Consider the following 20,876-nt stretch of genomic DNA (forward strand, 5'->3'; position numbering starts at 1 on the left):
GTTCCATCCAAAAGTCGGAGTTTGTACTACTTTGAGGACTCAGAAAGACGGCAGTAAAGTGCCAATTCGCTGCCCTTTAGCCATTAAGCAGTATACTAAGCGAATGGGAGGCGTGGATAAATTCGACCAGATCAAAACCACATACACAGTTGGAAGAAGAAGCAAACGATGGTGGCTTCGCCTTTTTTACTTTCTCCTTGATGCTAGCATCATTAACGCTTTTATTATGAGCAAGATAAGTAAAGTAAATCTGACGCATTTGGAGTTTCGCGTAGCCCTAGCTCGAGGGCTTATTGGTGTATACTCCAGTCGAAAAAGCCGATCCACCATTCCCACCTACCTGATCAGAAAAAAGTTGATACAGGCCGACACTCGCCAGAAAGCCATTCATGTGGTTGCTGATGAAGTACGACTCTCGAATGTTGGAGATCATTTACCTTGTCCGTCGGAGACATATAAACGATGCAGACTTTGCAGTACGAAAACAAACGATAAACGCACTAAAATAATGTGCGAAAGATGTGCAGTACCTCTCTGCGTTGTCCCTTGCTTTACTGCATTTCACAGGCAGTAGGTAATTATTATTAATCAATATAATAATCAAGGATAAGCTATGTGTGTAATATATATATATAATATATATATATATATATATATATATATATATATATATGCGAATAAATATTTTTTTTTTGTAAGTACTTTAGTTATTACTATGGAGGTAGTTGCACAGGCAAAGGGAATATAATTCCCACCATAGAAATAATAATAATAATAAAATATATGTATATTTTGGTTTCTTATCTCATAATGTAACTAAATCCAGGCTTAGTTTTAAATTATCGCCTTTAAATCATTATACCCTATAAAGGGTTAACTAATCTAGAGAATTTGTTCTTATAATCACTAAATCCAGATAATTTTGTCAACATTTCACTTTAAGTTGTGGACGTGTTTGTCTGGACAATGTTGCTCTCTTATGCGTCCATGGTGTGCCAGAACCTGTTTTTGACCCTGAGATATAATTCGACAATTATATTTGAATATTTAAACTTTTCAATTTAATAAAAATCAATTTATTATTAAATTTAATAATGTCATTTTTATTAAAATAATTCTTTTCGAAAGAAGATGGGCTATTTTCTAGCCACATTACAGTATCTAGTTCTAACATTAGTTCTAGTGACAGTGGTAGGTAACGCTAGTTAATATAAGATATCACTATGTTGAATATTATTATACTAAAACTAGAACTAACACTAGACCTAGAACTAGAAAGTATCGGGTTTAGCCGTGCGTCTGAAGACGTAGTTTTACACTAGCACTATCATTAGAACTAACAGAAGACCTAGAACTAGAATCATTCTGGGTTAGCCGTCTTGAAAGACGTGCGGCTAAACCCGAATATTTCTAGTTCTCGGTCTAGTATTAGTTCTAGTTTTACACTGGCACTATCACTAGAACTAACGCAAGACCTAAAACTAGAATCATTCGGTTTTAGCCGTCTTGAAAGACGTGCGGCTAAATCCGAATGATTCTAGTTCTCGGTCTAGTATTGGTTCTAGTTTTGCACCAGCACTATCATTAGAATTAACACAAGACCTAGAACTAGAATCATTCGGGTTTAGCCGTCTTGATAGACGTGCGGCTAAACTCAAATGTTTCTAGTTCTAAGTCTACTATTAATTCTAGTTTTACTTGTTATTCATCGAGAAAGATTTCAAACTAGTTCCTCAATATATAAGGATCAAAGAGACGCAAAGCTGATTAATGAGATAAAGTATCGAAATAAACTTGTTTGAAATAATCCCAGCTAAGTAATGAATCTTTCTCGGCGATATCTGCGCGATTTGTATCGGAATTGACTTTCTCGTGTATTTGTGTCGTACTGGAAAGTACCTGCGGCATCACCAAAGGTAATAATTTTACCGCTGGTCTCAGAGGACAACAAGTCATTTACATACAAATTGAAAAGGAACCAACGGAGTGTTGTAACTTACAGAATATTACGGAAAGGTTCGGTGTCTTTGTAATCATTGCATATTTTATTTATTTTCGTTACGGTACATAAATGTTTAAATTAAAATGCTTTATTCGGCCCAAATCGTCTCCTTTATCTAATGATTTCGTTAAAATTAATTAATGGATTAGATTTAATGGGCATTCCTATTTAGATTCTAGCACAAGAATGATTATATTATCTCCTACATACTATACTAGCTCTAAACTATGAACTTTCAAGTTTAATAGGTCGTTTAGAAACCGTAAATCATTTCTCCTTAAGCAATTCCAAGATACATCGCATTGTTTTATAACCAAGCAAAATAAAGAACTTTCTAAATCACTAAAAGATGAAATTTGGTGGGATCAAACCTTTTCTGATTGCTCATTTCCTGTAGATTTCAGCTTGATCTAAAAATCTTTCCCCCGACATATTTCAACCTTGATATTTTCCTCGATTCTCGTAATAAATATCGGAGTTCACGCCAATTTGTCCACCGAAAAGAGAAAGATGTGATGTTCTGCCAGTCGCAATCTCCAGTTACAGGCTGCGTTACGATCCTGATATATCAATAAGGTTGATGAGACTTCGTGTGGAAAAAGAACCTTCCCACTTCCGGTTCCGGCGATCGATACATCGGGTGAACGTTCGGATATTTTATTTTACATCTTTTCCGAGTACTGGAATAAAGAGGTGGTTTCGTAAAATCATAAGCCCTTAGGAACGATTTTGACGAATTCAACGATCATTTGATGCATAATTCAAAGGGTGGCTGTGTTCACTGCCTTCTTCGGATAACGAAAAGGTGGGTTCAAGAAGAGTTTCGTTTCAACCAAAAAGAATTTACGCATCAATTCGTTTTAATACGGTTGAGAAATTCCGTAAATTTATTTAAAAATATGTAAACAATAATTTTTGTGTAGAAGAAATTTAGATGGAATCTATTCAAGAGAATTAAACGGTTCAACCGGAACAATGCAAAATTGTTTAATCGCGTTGATATACATGTCAAGGTTGTTTCGAGATGGTATTTTTTATTTATTCGGTTATTTGTTGCCGGATATAGCACAAAGAAGAAAGGACACTAATTGCTAATTAGCAAGCGGGAAAATTAAGCGGAAAAGTTTTTTTTTTTCGTTTTGTTTCCTGTTCATGGTCGGCGTATAGGGGAACGAAGATAATTGGAATTGTTGTCGAATTTATGTGCAGGGTGGACCTTGACATGGGGTGATTCGTAATTTTATTTTCTCTGATTTAGAATTCGACTATAAAATATATTACTTGGATTTATACATAAATTGTATACAATTATTTACAATCGTTAAATGGCTCTTTAAATATTTTCTAACAAAACTGTCCCTGATATATCTCAACTCTATCCCGATTTTCTATAACAGCTTTGTCATCATCTATAATCATCGTCTTTGGTTACCCTAAACATCTTATATTAAGATCGTTCTTGATATTAGCTGATGCTCTTCAATATCGCTATCCATTCTCATCATCGTCCATATAATAATACCTACAATTTCTGATATCTCTCAATCTCTAATCTCGTAGTATACTATCCTGATATTGCTCAACACATTCCCTAGAAATTATCAATATTGTCCTGGATATTACGAAATATTAATGACGGAACGGATAGTGATTTTGCGAAAAGCCGGATACCGGATATTCGGATAATCTGCGAAAATTGCAAGATACGAAATAATTGTCGAATATTTCAAAAATTTATTTCTCATTAAAAAGAGGATACTTTAATTAATAATCGAAAGTGATAACAGCGATAGTTCTGTTAGTAATAAATGTGATGATGAATTACAAGCGAAGAGAAGGAAACTAGACGAAACTGCAACAAGAGATTTTATATATCGTATTGGGATTGTTACAATGAGGTTGCTAAAGACAAACCTGATATAAATAAAACTCCTATTGGGGTTGAACTTGATTATTATCTGCAGTGTCCAGCACCTAAAAGAGATACTAATTCCTGTAAATGGTGGAGTACTAAATAATAGGTTTTTAATATCCAGCCAAAGCCGGATATCCGTTCCACCACTAGTCCATACAACCTTGACTTGTTTGTGCAAAAGTGCTTTGCTATATGTTGACATGGTGAAGTTTCGGCCAAGCAGATATTTTGCTGTATCGGCTCATGATGCTTAGATTTGATTGAGTTGAATGAATACGTTGCAGAAATTATTTAGAAAACTCTGTGGTTTTTTTGAGAATGCTGTGGGATGTCAAAGTCAATCGTACTGAAGAATTGGTTTGCGTTTGTAAATTATGTAAAGCTATGTGATAACTTACGCCATCTTTTTCCCTGGCATTGTTTAAGTCATTGCGTCGAACTTTCTGCAAAATAAGTCTAAAAAATTGTGCTGGTGCTTCCTATTTTTTCCGAACTGTGCACACTTTGTATCTTTACCAAGATATATAAAGAATGATTCGCCTCAAATCGCCGAGGTGCGAAGCGCAGGAATTGGCAATCATAATTGATCCTCTTTGAAAATAATTCAGCTATATCAACTCCAGCGCTTCGGCTGCAAGCGACCTCGGAGATATCGCATAAAATAATGCCAAAATTTTCCAAAGCTGACTATTTTGTTGATATGGTATCAAAACCCAGCGCCTCGGCCGCAAGCGACCTCTGCGGCTTAACGATAAACTAAGTAACTTGTATGAATGTTGGTATCTTTACCAAGATATATAATTTCGCTTCAAATCACCGAGGTCGCTTGCAGGCGAGGCACTAGAATTTGTATCACATCAGCACTAACTTGGTCTCTTATAAACATCTTCACACAACACCAAAAATGTCACTGAGAAGTCAGAATGTCACTGTGATTGAACTGATACAGCACTGATTTGTATGAATAAGCTTTAATAGTTATTTATATTACAAGTGGGCTAGAAACATAATTACTGTACGAGTACTTACACAAGTACTTACACGAGTACTGTAATTATGCTCTAGCCCACGTGTGGTATACAGCATTTTATCTACGACTGCTAAAAATTACTAAAAAATCAATTTCTTTAAAAAAGTCTATTTGACATTTATAAAAATATTTTGAAATGATTGTTGACAATTTTGAATTGTCAGTTTCAACAACATGTTTACTCATCTGGAATAAGTGTTTCGAAATGTAAAAAGATAACAATTAATGTTTATAATAAATAGTATTGTTTATCTGTAAGTAGATAGCACTTCTTCTTTTGTATTGTTGCTCGTTTTAATAAATTAAGTCTGTTCTGATTAGGCTAAAAATGCGTTACGTAATGAAACCAGTGCGGTAATGAACTTCATTACGTAACTCAAATCACCTCAAATGAGTGCGGTAATGATGACTTATCCAAGCAGTCGTAGATAAAGTATTTTAATGATTAATTTTTTTTGCTGTTAATTGCAAATAATAGAAATTATAATTATTAATTCATTAATTGTTATTTCTATATTTTGTTTCAATATAATTAACGTTATATAAAAAAATTTTCCCTCAAATCTCCAGACAGATTGCGCTTCCCAGAACATCCCATATCACTTTTTTTGTAATGTTCCACTTGTTGATTTCAAAATCTTTTTCTCTTCCCCTTCTATCCACCATAAAAAGACATTTCTTCCAAAAACCTTAATAAATCTACGACAGCCTTTTATTCATGACTAAGTTATTATTAATTCTCTTTTTATTACATAAACTCAAATGATCTTTGTAACTTTTTGGTGAAAATTTCATATTTCTCGTCATAAATTTCCACGAATACGTGCGTTAAGGGAAATGATACAATCGGATTTACATTTATATAAGGGTCTTCGGCGACAATGCTGGTTTCGAGCCCGTTCGAGCATGTGCGCTTCAGAATGGTAGACATTTTCACTGTTGCTTTATTGGTTTAGATTCGGATAATAGCATTAATAGCCTTAATGTGGACAGATTGAATTAGCATTGCCATTTCGAAGCTTTCGTAATATAAAGGGGAACATTTTGACCGATCGATCTTGATGTACAGGTAATTACTCAGGTTAATTTGATCAGTATCAATTTTCATTAAGATAGTTTCTTTTTTTACTTTGAATTCTTTTGGTGAAAACATTTAAAATTAAGACGAGAACTTTAGTTAAAGTATTTCAAGGTGTGACTAAGAAATATTAGTTTCCAAAGCTTCTGGGCTTCCACGAATACTAACTGAGCTTGATTGATGGGTGAGCTTACGCTTTCTAGAAACTCAACGTTTTAAAATTTGAACGAAGTTCTCTCCCCTTTCAAACCAAACGAGCTGGCAAGCTGGCAATTCGCATCCCTCCGAATGAAAGTGAAAATTCCGAGTTGAAAGTTTAAGTTAAGTTCAAGTTATGACTTGTCAAATGCAGCATATTGTACTTTTACGAGGTCTATAAATAAGATGTTATTGTTGCATATTTTAATTTATAATTGTTCTTTTGGGAATTTGTACTAAATTCACGACGAAAGTTCTGATAGTGGGAAGTTACAATGAGCCAACAGGGCAAAGCGATATAAAGCTTCGTACGGTATTTACACCGTTCAAAGCCCACGGCAATCAGTGTGCTGGAATTGCGCTGGGTAGGAATGGTAGCATAGAATTCGGGGAGAATCTGATACCCAACATTACCAACTTTGTGACAGTATCGTATTTTACCAACCCTACCAAAAAAGGAAAGAACTAGGATACGTTTTTTAGCGTTCACAATGAGTTGGGATTTTATCAAGATTGAAATTCTAATTTATTTTATGTGGATAGAACGGAACTTTTTTGATTGATGTTAGTTTAAGTTGATAATAAAAGGAATTAGTTAATTTAAAGTTTTAATGCACTTACTAAACGCTATTTTCTTGATTAACTCACAAAAAATTAATAAATTTGGAGCCATTTTGTTCTGGTTGAGTTGTAGGTAAAATAATTTCGTCCTCTAAGTGCTTAATGCATCCGGTTTGTCAGAGAAATTAAAAAAAAAGCTTTTATCGATATTGGCTTTGAAGCGTACAAAGCGATAATTTTTACATCCGTCAATCTTCTAGTTAACAAATAAAACCTATTTTTAAACCAATTTCATATCGTACTTGATACATTTTATATTTCTTACAGAATAATATAAAATAAAGTTTTATTTCTGCATTTCATGTGTTTGCTAAAATTGAAATTATATTTACGTTTCATTAAAAAACGAATAAACCTAGTTTCGTACCTATTACACCGAAAAATAGAATTTCTTGGAACATTCGTTGGCATAGAGCTTTAAGTTTATGGAAATAGACAAAAGGCAACATGACAGTAAATGCACTTCGACGAAGGAAACCGCACCTTTTGTTCGTTAAACAAAGAGAATGAAACGAGCTATGAAGAGAATAGATAAATCATGAAATATTCTGAAGTGTTTTAATTACTTCTTATTTTTTATAAATATGTTATTAGATAATAAAGTTTATTGCCCCCTTCAATCTCTTTGCTTCACTTGAATAGAAAATAGAAAATGAAAAGACGGTGTGAAGCTATCACGTGCGAGACGGTCAACATCCTCGTGCATATCCACCCTGAAGCTAAAAATGGGATCAGTTAGGGATAACTCGAAACCGTGAGCACACAACAAAGACGACACAAAATCTAGGGTTTCGCTAGAAGTAGAATTACCTCGAGGCACGTAGTCTGAATACAATAAGGTTTAATACAAAACATTTTTCTTTAAAATTCAAACCTACAAATATTGAATTTAAAATAAGTACTCTGTATTTGCTCCATTTCGCTTTTGAAGGATGGAATTATAATTTCTGTATATTCATTATAAATCTAAGACATTTTCTTTCAGACTTGTTCGTAAGGTCAAGGGTTGGGTTGGGTTCATTTCTAAGAGTCGAAATGAAGTTATTTTTATACGTGTCTTCGGAGGGGTTTCAGATTCATTTATTATCATTTATTATTAAAGAGGGATCGTTCAGCATGAAGATGTTATACTCACAATCAGTGTTACAAAAATAATAACAAATTTGGAATATGGGCGTGAAGCGAATAATGATTTTTTGATTTATTTTCGTGAATGAAATTAAGTTTAAAGATGTTCAACTAAAAATGTTGAGATTGGAAGTGACGATATCGGAGTTAATAAATGGAGATATCCAGAACGACCTTGATAAGGATTTGGAAAGATATTGAGAGGACCAATTTTGATGTCATATTTGTCGCGAAGAATCGGAAACGATATTTAGATTAGCAGAATCGATGTTTTCGAGGATGATGTTAAAAGATATCAAGGTTAATATTTAGTAGTGGTAGAACGGATATCCGGAATACGGCCTATCCGGGCATTTTTTTAAATCCGGCCGGATACCGGATAGTTACCAAATATCCGGCTATGGCCGGATATTAAAAATCTATTCTTAGTACTCCCCCACCATTCACAGGACTTTATTTATATCAGGTGTATCATTAGCAACCTCATTGTAACAATCCCACATTCATTACTAACAGAACTGTCGCACAGTGGTCTACATTCGAAAAAACCCGAACAAAAATATTTTAACGCAGTTTGGGTTGAGATAATTTTTTGAAACTTGGTATGTGGCTATAGGACTATATGCTAAAGACTTTGTGAACTTTTGGATCAAATATGGCAACCGGAAGTACTAATTTACTTGAGGTCACATTCCATTTTTTTCATATAATTTAGGTCCTTAGAATTGGATAAATACAAAATTTTATACAACGCTATTAAATCGTGAAGGATAGCTAAATACAAAATTGTTTAAACTAAATTGGTTATATAGTTTACTTCGATGTAAGGTTTCTATAAATAAATCTTTAACTACAGAGTGTCTCACGTAACTGGTTCGTTAGAACTTTTTCAGGTTCCACTATTCGTACAATTTTGAAATTTTGGTAGCATGGGTTGTTCATTCGGAACTTTCAATCTAAAATATTTTCAAGATGGCTGCCACTTCCGGTCTACCGGAAGTAGACCATAACTTCGTTATTTTAAATAGAATGCTATAGTTTTTATTACGCCATTTAATTGTACGTAAAAAATAGGTTAACTTTGATAAAAGTTATTTGTACCTAGCGTTTTTCGTTTTCGAGTTATTTTGGTTCTAAACTTTTTTTGGTAAATTTCAGCATGCTGTTTAAAACCCCATATCTCAGCCAACGTTCATTCAAAAAAGGTCTAAATTGGTACGATTATTCTTCAGATGCTGTCAAATAGATTGTCACTTGTTGTATCGGAGTATCTTATACAGGTGGTCAAAAATTGAATTATTGTTTCTCCATTTTCAATGGCGAGAAAGTAGAAAATTTTAGATGGAACGCACCATGCTTTTTTAGCCTATCAGAAAGAGAATTTAATTCTCTATAAATTATCTAGGTTGCTTAACAATGTGTGTTTCTCCTTGTTCTGTTTCAGACCATTCTTCGTCATCTTCATCTTCGTTGTATCCTGCCTTATATAGCTCTTGTTCTAATTCTTGTTCTTCGTCATATTCATCTTCTTCTTCGCGATCTTTTTCTTCTTCCTGGTCTTCTACATTGTCTATTATAAGTAATCTTTTAGTCTCCATACTCATCTTTTTATGTTTTCTAGAAATGTGCGGTTGAAAATTACTTATAAATGGATCTGAGCTGAGTAGCAGTCTTTTAAATAGATCTTCATTCGTATCCAGTCTACTACATTTCCTTGTGTGGCTCTCTCTAAATTTTCAGATTTTTTTGTTATTAGCTTCTTGCGCTTCTTCCGACAACTCTCCAATAGGTACTAGAGGTTCTTTAATGACTGCAGATCCATGTATCAAAATTTTATGAACGCTGGTTGGCATATAGTACCAACCATAAAATGGACGTACTTTTCGGCAGTTTTGAAACAGTATTTATCAAATTCATTGCAATTAATATTGTACCCACTGTTTAATGAAATCTCTGATGATAATTTAGTAAAAGTACGTATGAACCAGTCACCTTCCAAGCTCTAATTTTTAATCTATATGAAATGTGCAGCAGACACACAAAAACCCCAATGTATGCATGGAGAACAGACAAATCAAACTTAAAACCTTGTAGCTCTACCGTTCATCAACTAACACTAGAAACTTTCGGGTTTTGCCGTGCGTCTTCTAAGAAAAGGTTTGACGTTTCGGATACCATCTTGCAACCTTCTTCAGAAACACTTCGAACCAGTTTAGTTAGTTAAGAGTTAGTACTAGTTTTAGTACTAGTTTTAGTTCAATTAACTCTGGCCGTGAAAACCTTCGTACTTATAAAAAAAGTAGATATTTCAAGTGTTCCAGTTTTTTGCCGCGCTGTATCTAACAACCACTTCCGGTTGTTAGATATGCCTGAAACTTTAAGTCTAGTATTCTATTATTGTTATGCGGGTTTACACCAAATATACGAGATTTATCTTTTAAGAAAAAGAATATAAGCATTTTATATGAAAACAGTCAAATAACACACTCAGGCACTGATCATCTTTGATCGCTAATATCTTGGTAAGGAGCAAGTTAAAGCAAGATGTGGTTATCATGTTATATAGAGCACATCTCAAAGAATAAGAATATTCTAGCGACAAAAGTTCTTCTTGCGCCTTCTGCGAGATATATATGTTAAAACATTTGGTTGTAACTTCAAGTAGGTGTTAATTAGCTTTAAAAGAAGTGCTTATTAGAACAGTGCCAAATGAAGACCTTTCTATACTGTTCAAGATAGCAACAACGCATTGTCTTGAAAAAGTGGAACACAATATATTTTCTTCATCTAAAGTTGTAGCATTTTATGATATTTAATACACAAGAATTGTAGTACTGTTTTATTGCGTACAGTTAGCACTAGAAAGTACATAAGACTTTATTCCTTTCACCTCTCAGTCTATTAGGACCTAAAGTACATGTAACATGTATGTTAAAAAAAACGAAAAAAAAAATTTCGAAAATTTGATTTTCTTTCACATTTTACCGCTACATTCGAGTTGCTTCGTTAAATCAGCATCAAAAAGGTTCATTTCGTATCTTAAATCCAAATAAGTTGACATATCTTATCAGCTTTCTTATTAATTTCATTTTTATTCAAATATCGCAATAATGTAGCAATGTAGAGTATCACTTCAGAAATACACCAGAAATTATAATCATAATGGCTGGATAGATATGCCGAATATCTATCCCCTTCGGCCGGATATCCGGTATCCGGTTTTTCGCAAAATCACTATCCGTTCCATCACTAGTATAGACATATGGCATCCATATGGCAGTGGGGTTCTGTCATTAACAGCAATTTAGAAGTAATCCAATGATACCAAAATAAAGTGTTAGCCATTAGCAAATTTATGGTCAAGAGAAAATAAAACTTTTAATGTACTTTAACTGGTTAAAAAAATGTTACTAATTTTACTAGTTTCGCCTTATAGGCATCTTCTCCAAGAGTCTTGAATAACGACGTCTTCATCACATTAATGTCGAAAGCATCCAAATTCTTGACAATAATATCATAAAAGTAGAAGTATATATATAGAGAATTCTAGTATATGGAATTTAACATGAACAAATTGATTAATTACCTCCATCAATTCTTATATTATTTAATGAAACGTCAAAATTTAAAGAAAGTTTCTCAGGAGATAAAATTGGAAATACGCAATAAAAATAATAACGTAAAGTTCGATATAAAGTTTGTTTACAATTCAAAGCTACGTCCGTTCGAACAAATATAATGATGTATTTCTGAAAAAGATTTCTTTTTGTGACAAGATCAAAGTGGAGTATCTGGAAACCACCCACGACAAATTCTTTTTTTCTAATCATCCGTACGACTTCTACTGCTTTTTAAAAGAGATGAAAAGGTTTCTACGAAATTTGAATCTCCCGCGAAAGCTCTATTAATAACACAATTTAATTAAAAAAAAATTGTTTATAAAGGATGTTAAATTTAATTGAAATGGTTTTGTTATAGGTGCATTTTAAACGAGTTTATTTCAAAAGGGGTTGTTTACAACCTATATAATAAAAGTTGGGAAAATTTCGTTGAAAGCCGACAGTAAATGCCACTTTTTTTTAATGGAAATAAAAACTAATTTAAACTTGTAGTAAAATCAATTTTCCACGAATTTATTTATTTATTCAACGTTTTGTAAAGAAATTATATTACAAATATAAAATAAAAATATTTATTTCCCCTATGTAACTAATGTAATCTTTATAAATAACACTTCAAGACACTTCCATTAAAAGTAAGTTCGTAATTTTCTCGCATATTCTTCTCTATTACTTTAAGAAACACAAACAAGATAAATTCAAGTAAAGCATTAGTGTTTCTCTGACGATGTGATGCATCGTCTTGAGACATTAATTTTCGGTGCGAGTTAAACAACGTTGATTTATACATCTGGTAGGTAGTTATGACTTCTGGATAGTAGTAAATGTGAACTCTCTCGGTACGCGCTACGATGTGAGCCGGAAAATTATGACCTTCATGTCTAGGAAAGCTTTGCAGCGTACTGCGAGCTTTTGAGCTCTCGAGATATCTTTGCAAGATCGACTCCATCATAGTGACTAGACGATTATGGTTTGAGTCTTACTAAAAAGGAGATTGATGATGGTTTATTTTTGTTACAGGCGATATCCGATTTGCTGCTGGGAGTTTTCTGTATGCCATTTACGCTTTTGGGACAAGTTTTGAGGAATTTCATTTTTGGTGCTGCGATGTGCAAATTAATTCCATATTTTCAAGGTAAAGTAAAAATAAGTTTTTGTGTATACAAATTAAGTATGAATACAATATAAAAAGTTCATTAAAAGAGCTTTCTCTTCTGTGTACAATTTCTGGAAAGTTTATGTACTTTTCATTTTATCTTGAATGATTTGAATTAAATTTTCATACTTATTTATTGATTAAATTAAATATTTTACATTTTGCATCGATAAAAATATAGAAACGTATCTCGTTAAGTTTGCTTTTAATTATAAATCTGATCGTATCACCTCAACGAGCGTGATAATCGCAACAAAGTTTAAACAGATGGTTAGGGAATATCGCGTATATTCATTCCAGAAAGTTGATTAAATTAATAATAACGTCAGCTGGTATGGATTTTGAAGCGTTGAAACGACGACAACGCCAAGTTCAAGTAGCCAGAGTATTCTAATTTCAACTCCCACACATACGTGTAATTAGTCTTCTTGTTTCGTGAGATATATTTTCGAAGATGAAAGCTAAAAGTTTTCGAAATTCTGAAGGATTTGTACGCAATATCATGTACAACGGGGAAAATTAATTAGGTAATCAACGCGGACGTGGACTGACTTCCTAATTTCAATGTAAGCACTTACACAGCCACGTCACCAAACCTTTACAGCTAAAATACCATTTTCACTTTACGCTGAAATCGCAGATTTCGTATCATTATTGCCGCTGATACGAGCGTGTTTAACCTCAAAGAGAAAACGATCCTTTTTTTGTCGGCGCGAATAAAAGATTTATGACACTTCAAAAAAAAATTTTTTTCAACGATATCGAAAAGGGAAAACTACCCAACTATACAATTCGGTTTTCTTTACGAGAAACATCCCCTTTGGAGTGATATGTCTTTTTCCACTTCACCAGGTTTTTCCCTTGATATCATCTTGAGTTTGAACGAATCGAACAAAATAAACAGAATGTAGTAGACGGTGATCTATATTATTTAGACTCCCATCTACGTTTTCAAAAGGAAACTCGTCTAGATGATGTAACTTTATTACTCAATTCGACATCCAGACTTTTACGATTATTTCGTTTTGCCTATAAATAGATTCGAGTGTAAATAATTAAAAGTATTTATTGATTGTTATGTTGAATTACATTCTTGTTTCTCATTCACAGACTTAATTGAAATGTTTAACAGACTCTCTTTAACTAAGTTTGGCAAAATTAAGGTGTATTGTTTAATGTTATTTGAATTTTTCAATATAAGTTAACTTGGTTAAAAGATTCGAGCTTATTCCATTACCAAATATGAAACAAAATCCAACTTGGTCGATAAATTGAATATTATTTTGAAGATTTTTTTGCAATTTTTGATGAAATGGTGCCGATTTTACAAGAAATACTATATTTATTGATAAAAAGCATACATAAAAATGGTGGTAAAATAGAGAACTTTAGATACATCGAAAAACGGCTATGTACTTTCTTAGAGTAAGATGACACAAACTTAAAATTTAAAAAAATTTTAAAATCCGTTGAAAAATGTGGGAGTTATCATGCGCACAGGATGGAAAAATGTAATTTTCAGAAAAAACGTTTTCGCAAAAGAAACGGAGCATGATACAAAAAGACTTTTGGAACAAGAGTTGTAGAAAATTTTATTCTCAACAATATTATTTTCTTGCATTGTTGCTCTTAGATGCGTCAATATCAAGAAAAATATGAAATTGAATGAATTTGTTGCTCTTTCAAGATGTTAATGGTAACACACTGGAAACGGAGCATATTACAAACTAACTTGTGGAACGAAAGTTGCAGCTAATCTTATTCTTAGCAATATTGCTCTCTTTCAGTTTTGCTGTAAGATGCGTCAATATCAAGAAAAATACGAAAATATGAAAATTTGATGAATTTATTGCTTTAGCAAGTTATTATCACTCGGGAAACGGAGCATCTTACAAAACAACTTTTAGAACAAAAGTTATAGCAAATTTTATTCTTAACAATACTGCTCTCTTGCACTGTTGCTCTTAGATGCGTCAATATCAAGACAAATACGAAAATATGAAAATTGGTTGAATTTGTTGCTTTTTCTAATTGCTAATGGTAGCACTTGGGAAACGGAGCATGTTATAAAAAAACTTTTGGAACAATAATTATAACAAATTTTATTTTAAACAATATTGTTCTCTTGCACTGTTGCCCTTAGATGCGTCAATATCAAGAAAAATACGAAAATATGAAAATTGGATGAATTTGTTACTTTTTCTAGGTACTAATGGTGGTACTTGGGAAACGGAACATGTTATAAAAAAACTTTTGGAACAATAATTATAGCAAATTTTATTCTAAACAATATTGTTCTGTTGCATTGTTGCTCTTAGATGCGTCAATATCAAGAGAAATATGAAGATTTGTTGCTTTTTGATAATTGCTAATGGTAGCACTTGGGAAACGGGGCATGTTATAAAAAAACTTTTGGAACAATAGTTGTAGCAAATTGTATTCTTAACAATATTGATGTCTTGCACTGTTGCTCTTAGATGCGTCAATACCAAGAAAAATACGAAAATATGAAATTTTGTTCGAATTTGTTGCTTTTTGTAGATACTAATGGTAGCACCTGGAAACGGAGCATGATATAAAAAACTATTGGAACAATAATTATAGCAAATTTTATTCTAAACAATATTGTTCTGTTGCACTATTGCTCTTACATGCGTCAATATCAAGAGAAATACAAAAATATGAGAATTGGTTGAATTGTTGCTTTTTCTAGTTGCTAATGGTAGCACTTGGGAAATGGAGCATGTTATAAAAAAACTATTGGAACAATAATTATAGCAAATTTTATTTTAAACAATGTTGTTCTCTTGCACTGTTGTCTTTAGATGCGTCAATATCAAAAAATATGAAAATTGGTTAAATTTGTTGCTTTTTGTAGATGCTAATGGGAGCACTTGGGAAACGGAGCATGTTATAAAAAAACTATTGGAACAATAGTTATAGCAAATTTTATTCTAGACAATATTGTTCTCTTGCACTGTTGCTCTTAGATGCGTCAATATCAAGAAAAATACGAAAATATGAAAATTGGTTGAATTTGTTGCTTTCTCTAATTGCTAATGGTAGCACTTGGGAAACGGAGCATGTTATAAAAAAGCTTTTGGAACAATAATTATAGCAAATTTTATTCTAAACAATATTGTTCTCTTGCATTGTTGCTCTTAGATGCGTCAATATCAAGAAAAATACGAAAATATGAGAATTGGATGAATTTGTTGCTTTTTTCTAGTTACTAATGGTAGCACTTGGGAAACGGAGCATATTACAAAATAACTTTTGGAACAAAAGTTGTAGCTAATCTTATTTTTAGCAATATTGCTCTCTTCCACTTTTGTTCTGCGATGCGTCAATATTGAGAAAAATATGAAAATTTTATGGATTTATCGCTTTTTCAAGTTGTTAATGGTAACACTCAGGAAATGGAGCGTATTACAAGAAAACTGTTGGAACGAAAGTTGTACTTAGTTGAAGTTATTAAAAAAGTGATAACATCCCAAACAACATGAATCAAAACGTTATAAGAAGACACAGCCATATAATGATTTATAAATAGACATAACACCTTAGTTTCATAAATAATAACTTTTCTAAAGGCAATTTCAATTCAACATACTTTTTAAATACCTTTAATACCAATTGCGTTATTTATGTATGAAACAAATTTGCTTAAGACGATTGTAGTCTTGGTTCTCATTAAACTTTGCCCCCCACAGACTTAATTAAGAATAAGATGCGACTCTCTTTGCTTAACTGAATTAACTACTAGACAAACTGGAGTACGAACTTTATTACCAAGCTTACCTATCAACATTATGCATGAATTTGGAACAAAGGTAAATTTAAATTACAATCTTAAAAAAGGTTTCTTAATATTCAAGAGTAATTTTAACGAAATCGTTCTGATTTCATTTAATTTTTACGATTCAATTAATTTTCCGGCGCCTCCACCATTTTTATGCGAAAATTTTATATGAAATTTCCTTCTTAATTTATTTAAATATTAACTAATTTAATATTTGCCTTTGTCAAACAACAAACATGACTATCCTATTAACTAGATTAAGTGTAAACTGGCGAACATAATTGACTATTGCCATTGGATGTCGGTCGATGATCTCACGATTCCACAGAAATCGATGAGTTAAAAGCCATCTCGGCCACCGTTTATAATCCTTCATGGTATCGCTGCAACCTCGGTCCAAAAACCAATAAAAACGAGACGCCAATGGCTTATCGAAAGGTTATTTATTGCGTATTGTTTTACGACGCAACCGTTTTTCTTTTTTCTTTATTTTTTGATAAATAATCTTAAATACTATTTAGCAATTTAAATTGTAGTATTATTTTGTATTATAAAATCTCCAAGGTACTAAGATTAATCGGTTTAGATAACGGCGAGGACCACCTGGGGTAATAATAATAATTTATTGCTCGAAGTCTTCGAACGTAGTACTGGAATACTTCAAATTTGTCCATATTTCAAAACCGGCCTATATTCTGAAGGCCGGAGGCTTCGACGGTTCAATACGGGAAAGTGTTCCTCCTCTATTAACAGAAGTAACAAATGGGGGGGTATGCAAATTAGTTACTCGGAGGGTTTCGGGTAAAATCGATGGGAGAATAACGAGATAAACTGGTGATAATCGTTAACGAATCAGAAAGTTATTGTTTTTATTCGCCACACATCTTGTTATAAAATACTTTCCATCTTCCTTTGTCCTTGTGAAACCACGAGGTGGAAGATTATTAAATTGATAGCAATTGAGAACAGCTTCCTCAGCACATTTGTAATTGCTAGCGATCGAGTTTATTAACGAAAGCTGAGAAAGACTATACCATATTTTATTTCTTTCAAATAAAAGGAACCGAGAAAAATCTCATTTAGACCTGGGTGGTAATTAAGAGTACACGAAAAGATAAAAATTGTTAGTGTTAACTTTTGCTTTACCAGAAACAGGAAAAGAATTTTTTCTTTTATTACAGTCGTGTCAGTTTCCGTGGCCGTATGGACTTTAGTGGCTATTTCCTTGGAAAGGTACTTCGCCATCTGTAGACCCTTGAAGTCGAGAAGGTGGCAGACCCAGTTTCACGCTTACAAAATGATTGTGATGGTTTGGTTGGCAAGCTTAGTGTGGAGCTCACCGGTTTTGGTTGTTTCTTCATTAAAGGCTACAAAGGAACGACGTAAGTAATTTTTGGGTCAATTTTAATATCAATTTTTTAATAAGAAAATTTTTTTTTGATTCTTGAGGTGATAATAAAAAAAATTGAATGTCAATCTCTTTTATGGTGATAAATGTTTTTTACATGAAAATAACACTAAATTTTTTTACAAGCTCGCTTATTCTTTATGACCCATTCCTCTGTATTACGACCTACCAAAATAAGAAGAGAATTAAAATTTTTATTTTATAAAAAGGATCCTCCAGGTGAAAACAGTAAACACCTTGAATACGAAATGTTGTGTGTCATAACTTTATACAATACACTTCTTGTCATGGCTTCATCAGGAAGCTTATTTATATCCACCTGTTATAAAGTTTATATTGAAAAATAACGACTTGTTAATAAAATTTTAAGTCTTTTTTCCAATTTCTAAATTATTAAATAATAGAGGAATTGTTGTTAGAAAAAATGTATTATTAAAGAAGAAATCTTTTTTATTATAACTATTTCATTCCATTTCTTATAGTTTTTGAGTTATCAACAATTACAATAGACAATTAAAGTTTGCAATAGTGAGGTTATGTTGTTGTATAGCAATAAATATTGATATTAGAGAAAAACTTTTTAATAATAAAATGATCCTTATGTAATAAGAAATCTTTTTTGTTATAACTATTTCATTCCATTTCTTATAGTTTTTGAGTTATTATAATTGACCATTATAATTGACAATTAAGGTTTGGAATAGTGAGGTTATGTTGTTGTATAGTAATAAATATTAATGATAGAAAAAATCTGTTTAATAATAAAATAATCCTTATTTAATAAGAAATCTTTTTTATTGAAATCATTTTTCTCTAATTAAATAAATTTTTGAGTTATTTACTTTTTTAAAATGATATGATCGATTTTATCAATAAATACAAAAAATTTAAAAAAACTTTCTTATTATAAAAGATGAATCATTTAATAAGAAATCTTTTTTGTTATAACCATTTCAATCCATTTCTTATAGTTTTTGAGTTATCACCAATTATAATCGAAAATTAAGGTGTGGAATAGTGAGGTTAGATTGTTGTATAGCAATAAATATTGATGATATAGAAAAACTTTTTAATAATAAAATGATCCTTATGTAATAAGAAATCTTTTTTTATTAAAATCATTTTTCTCTAATTAAATGAATTTTTGAGTTATTTATTTTTTAAAAATGATATGCTCGATTTTATCAATACATACAAAAAAATTTAAAAAAAATTCCTGATTATAAAAAATGAATCATTTAATAAGAAATCTTTTTTGTTATAACTATTTCATTCCATTTCTTATAGTTTTTGAGTTATCACCCCTTATAATTGACAATTAAGGTTTGGAATAGTGAGGTTATGTTGTTGTATAGTAACAACTATTAATGATAGAGAAAATCTTTTTAATAATAAAATAATCCTTATTTACTAAGAAATCTTTTTTATTAAAATCATTTTTCTGTAATTAAATAAATTTTTGAGTTATTTACTTTTTAAAAATGATATGCTCGATTTTATCAATAAATACAAAAAATTAAAAAAAACTTTATTATAAAAGATGAATCATTTAATAAGAAATCTTTTTTGTTATAACTATTTCATTCCATTTCTTATAGTTTTTGAGTTATCACCAATTATAATCGACAATTAAGGTTTGGAATAGTGAGGTTAGATTGTTGTATAGCAATAAATATTGATGATAGAGAAAAACTTTTTAATAATAAAATGATCCTTATGTAATAAGAAATCTTTTTTGTTATAACTATTTCATTCCATTTCTTATAGTTTTTGAGATATCACCGATTATAATCGACAATTAAGGTTTGGAATAGTGAGGTTATGTTGTTGTATAGCAATAAATATTAATGATAGAGAAAATGTTTTTAATAATAAAATGATCCTTATGTAATAAGAAATCTTTTTTGTTATAACTATTTCATTCCATTTCTTATAGTTTTTGAGATATCACCGATTATAATCGACAATTAAGGTTTGGAATAGTAAGGTTATGTTGTTGTATAGCAATAAATATTAATGATAGAGAAAATGTTTTTAATAATAAAATAATCCTTATTTAATAAGAAATCTTTTTTATTAAAATCATTTTTCTCTAATTAAATGAATTTTTGAGTTATTTATTTTTAAAAAATGATATGCTCGATTTTATCAATAATTATAAAAAATTTTAAAAAACTTACTTATTATAAAAGATGAATCATTTAATAAGAAATCTTTTTTGTTATAACTATTTCATTCCATTTCTTATAGTTTTTGAGATATCATCAATTACAATAGATAATTTAAGTTTGAAATAGTGAGGTTATGTTGTTGTATAGCAATAAATAATATTAATGATAGAGAAAAACTTTTTAATAATAAAATAATCCTTACATAAAAAGAAATCTTTTTTATTAAAATCATTTTTTCCTAAATGATTTGAGTTAGAAGTTATAATAACTCTTATTAAGAAATCTAGACAAAAACAAAAAAATGTTTGTTTTTATGAATAAATTTAAAAAATAGAAAAATACTTTCTGATTATAAAAGATGAATCATTTAATAAGAAATCTTTTTTATTCTAACTATTTAATTCCATTTCTTATAGTTTTTGAGTTATCACAAATTAAAGTGATAGTGAGCAGTAAATATTAATGATAGAGAAAAACTTTTTAATAATAAAATGATCCTTATATAATAAGAAATATTTTTTTATTAAAATCATAAGTTGTATTAAGAAATCTAGAAAAATTCAATTAAGATCCAAAAACGCAGCTAAAGTGATGCTTTTCACAGAGTAATACACTTCATAATTGTTAGAAATGTAAAGAAAAGAAGAATTAAAAGAAATTTCCATTTAAAAATAAAAAATACTCATTTAGATTTTAAGTTTGTAACAGAAATTGTATTTGACAGAAAGTTGTGATTTAGCGTCGACG

The 20,876-nt window shown here is 31.1% G+C and overlaps 1 protein-coding gene and 1 long non-coding RNA gene across 3 annotated transcripts in view; one reads left to right on the forward strand and one right to left on the reverse strand.

The window, feature by feature from the left end:
* Nucleotides 1–20,876, forward strand: part of LOC111415524 (cholecystokinin receptor type A-like) — a 107,643-nt gene that overhangs the window by 59,087 nt on the left and 27,680 nt on the right. Inside the window, exons 3-4 of the mRNA XM_071199760.1 lie at nt 12,613–12,727; nt 17,732–17,932. Of these exons, the coding sequence (XP_071055861.1) occupies nt 12,613–12,727; nt 17,732–17,932 (316 nt within the window). The remainder of the gene's footprint in view (nt 1–12,612; nt 12,728–17,731; nt 17,933–20,876) is intronic.
* The window catches only part of LOC139431672 (uncharacterized), a 107,986-nt gene that overhangs the window by 57,118 nt on the left and 29,992 nt on the right, over nt 1–20,876 (reverse strand). The gene's annotated exons all lie outside the window — the stretch shown is intronic.

The sequence above is a fragment of the Onthophagus taurus genome, chromosome 11, assembly GCF_036711975.1.
Source record: "Onthophagus taurus isolate NC chromosome 11, IU_Otau_3.0, whole genome shotgun sequence".
NCBI classification, from domain to species: Eukaryota; Metazoa; Arthropoda; class Insecta; order Coleoptera; family Scarabaeidae; genus Onthophagus; species Onthophagus taurus.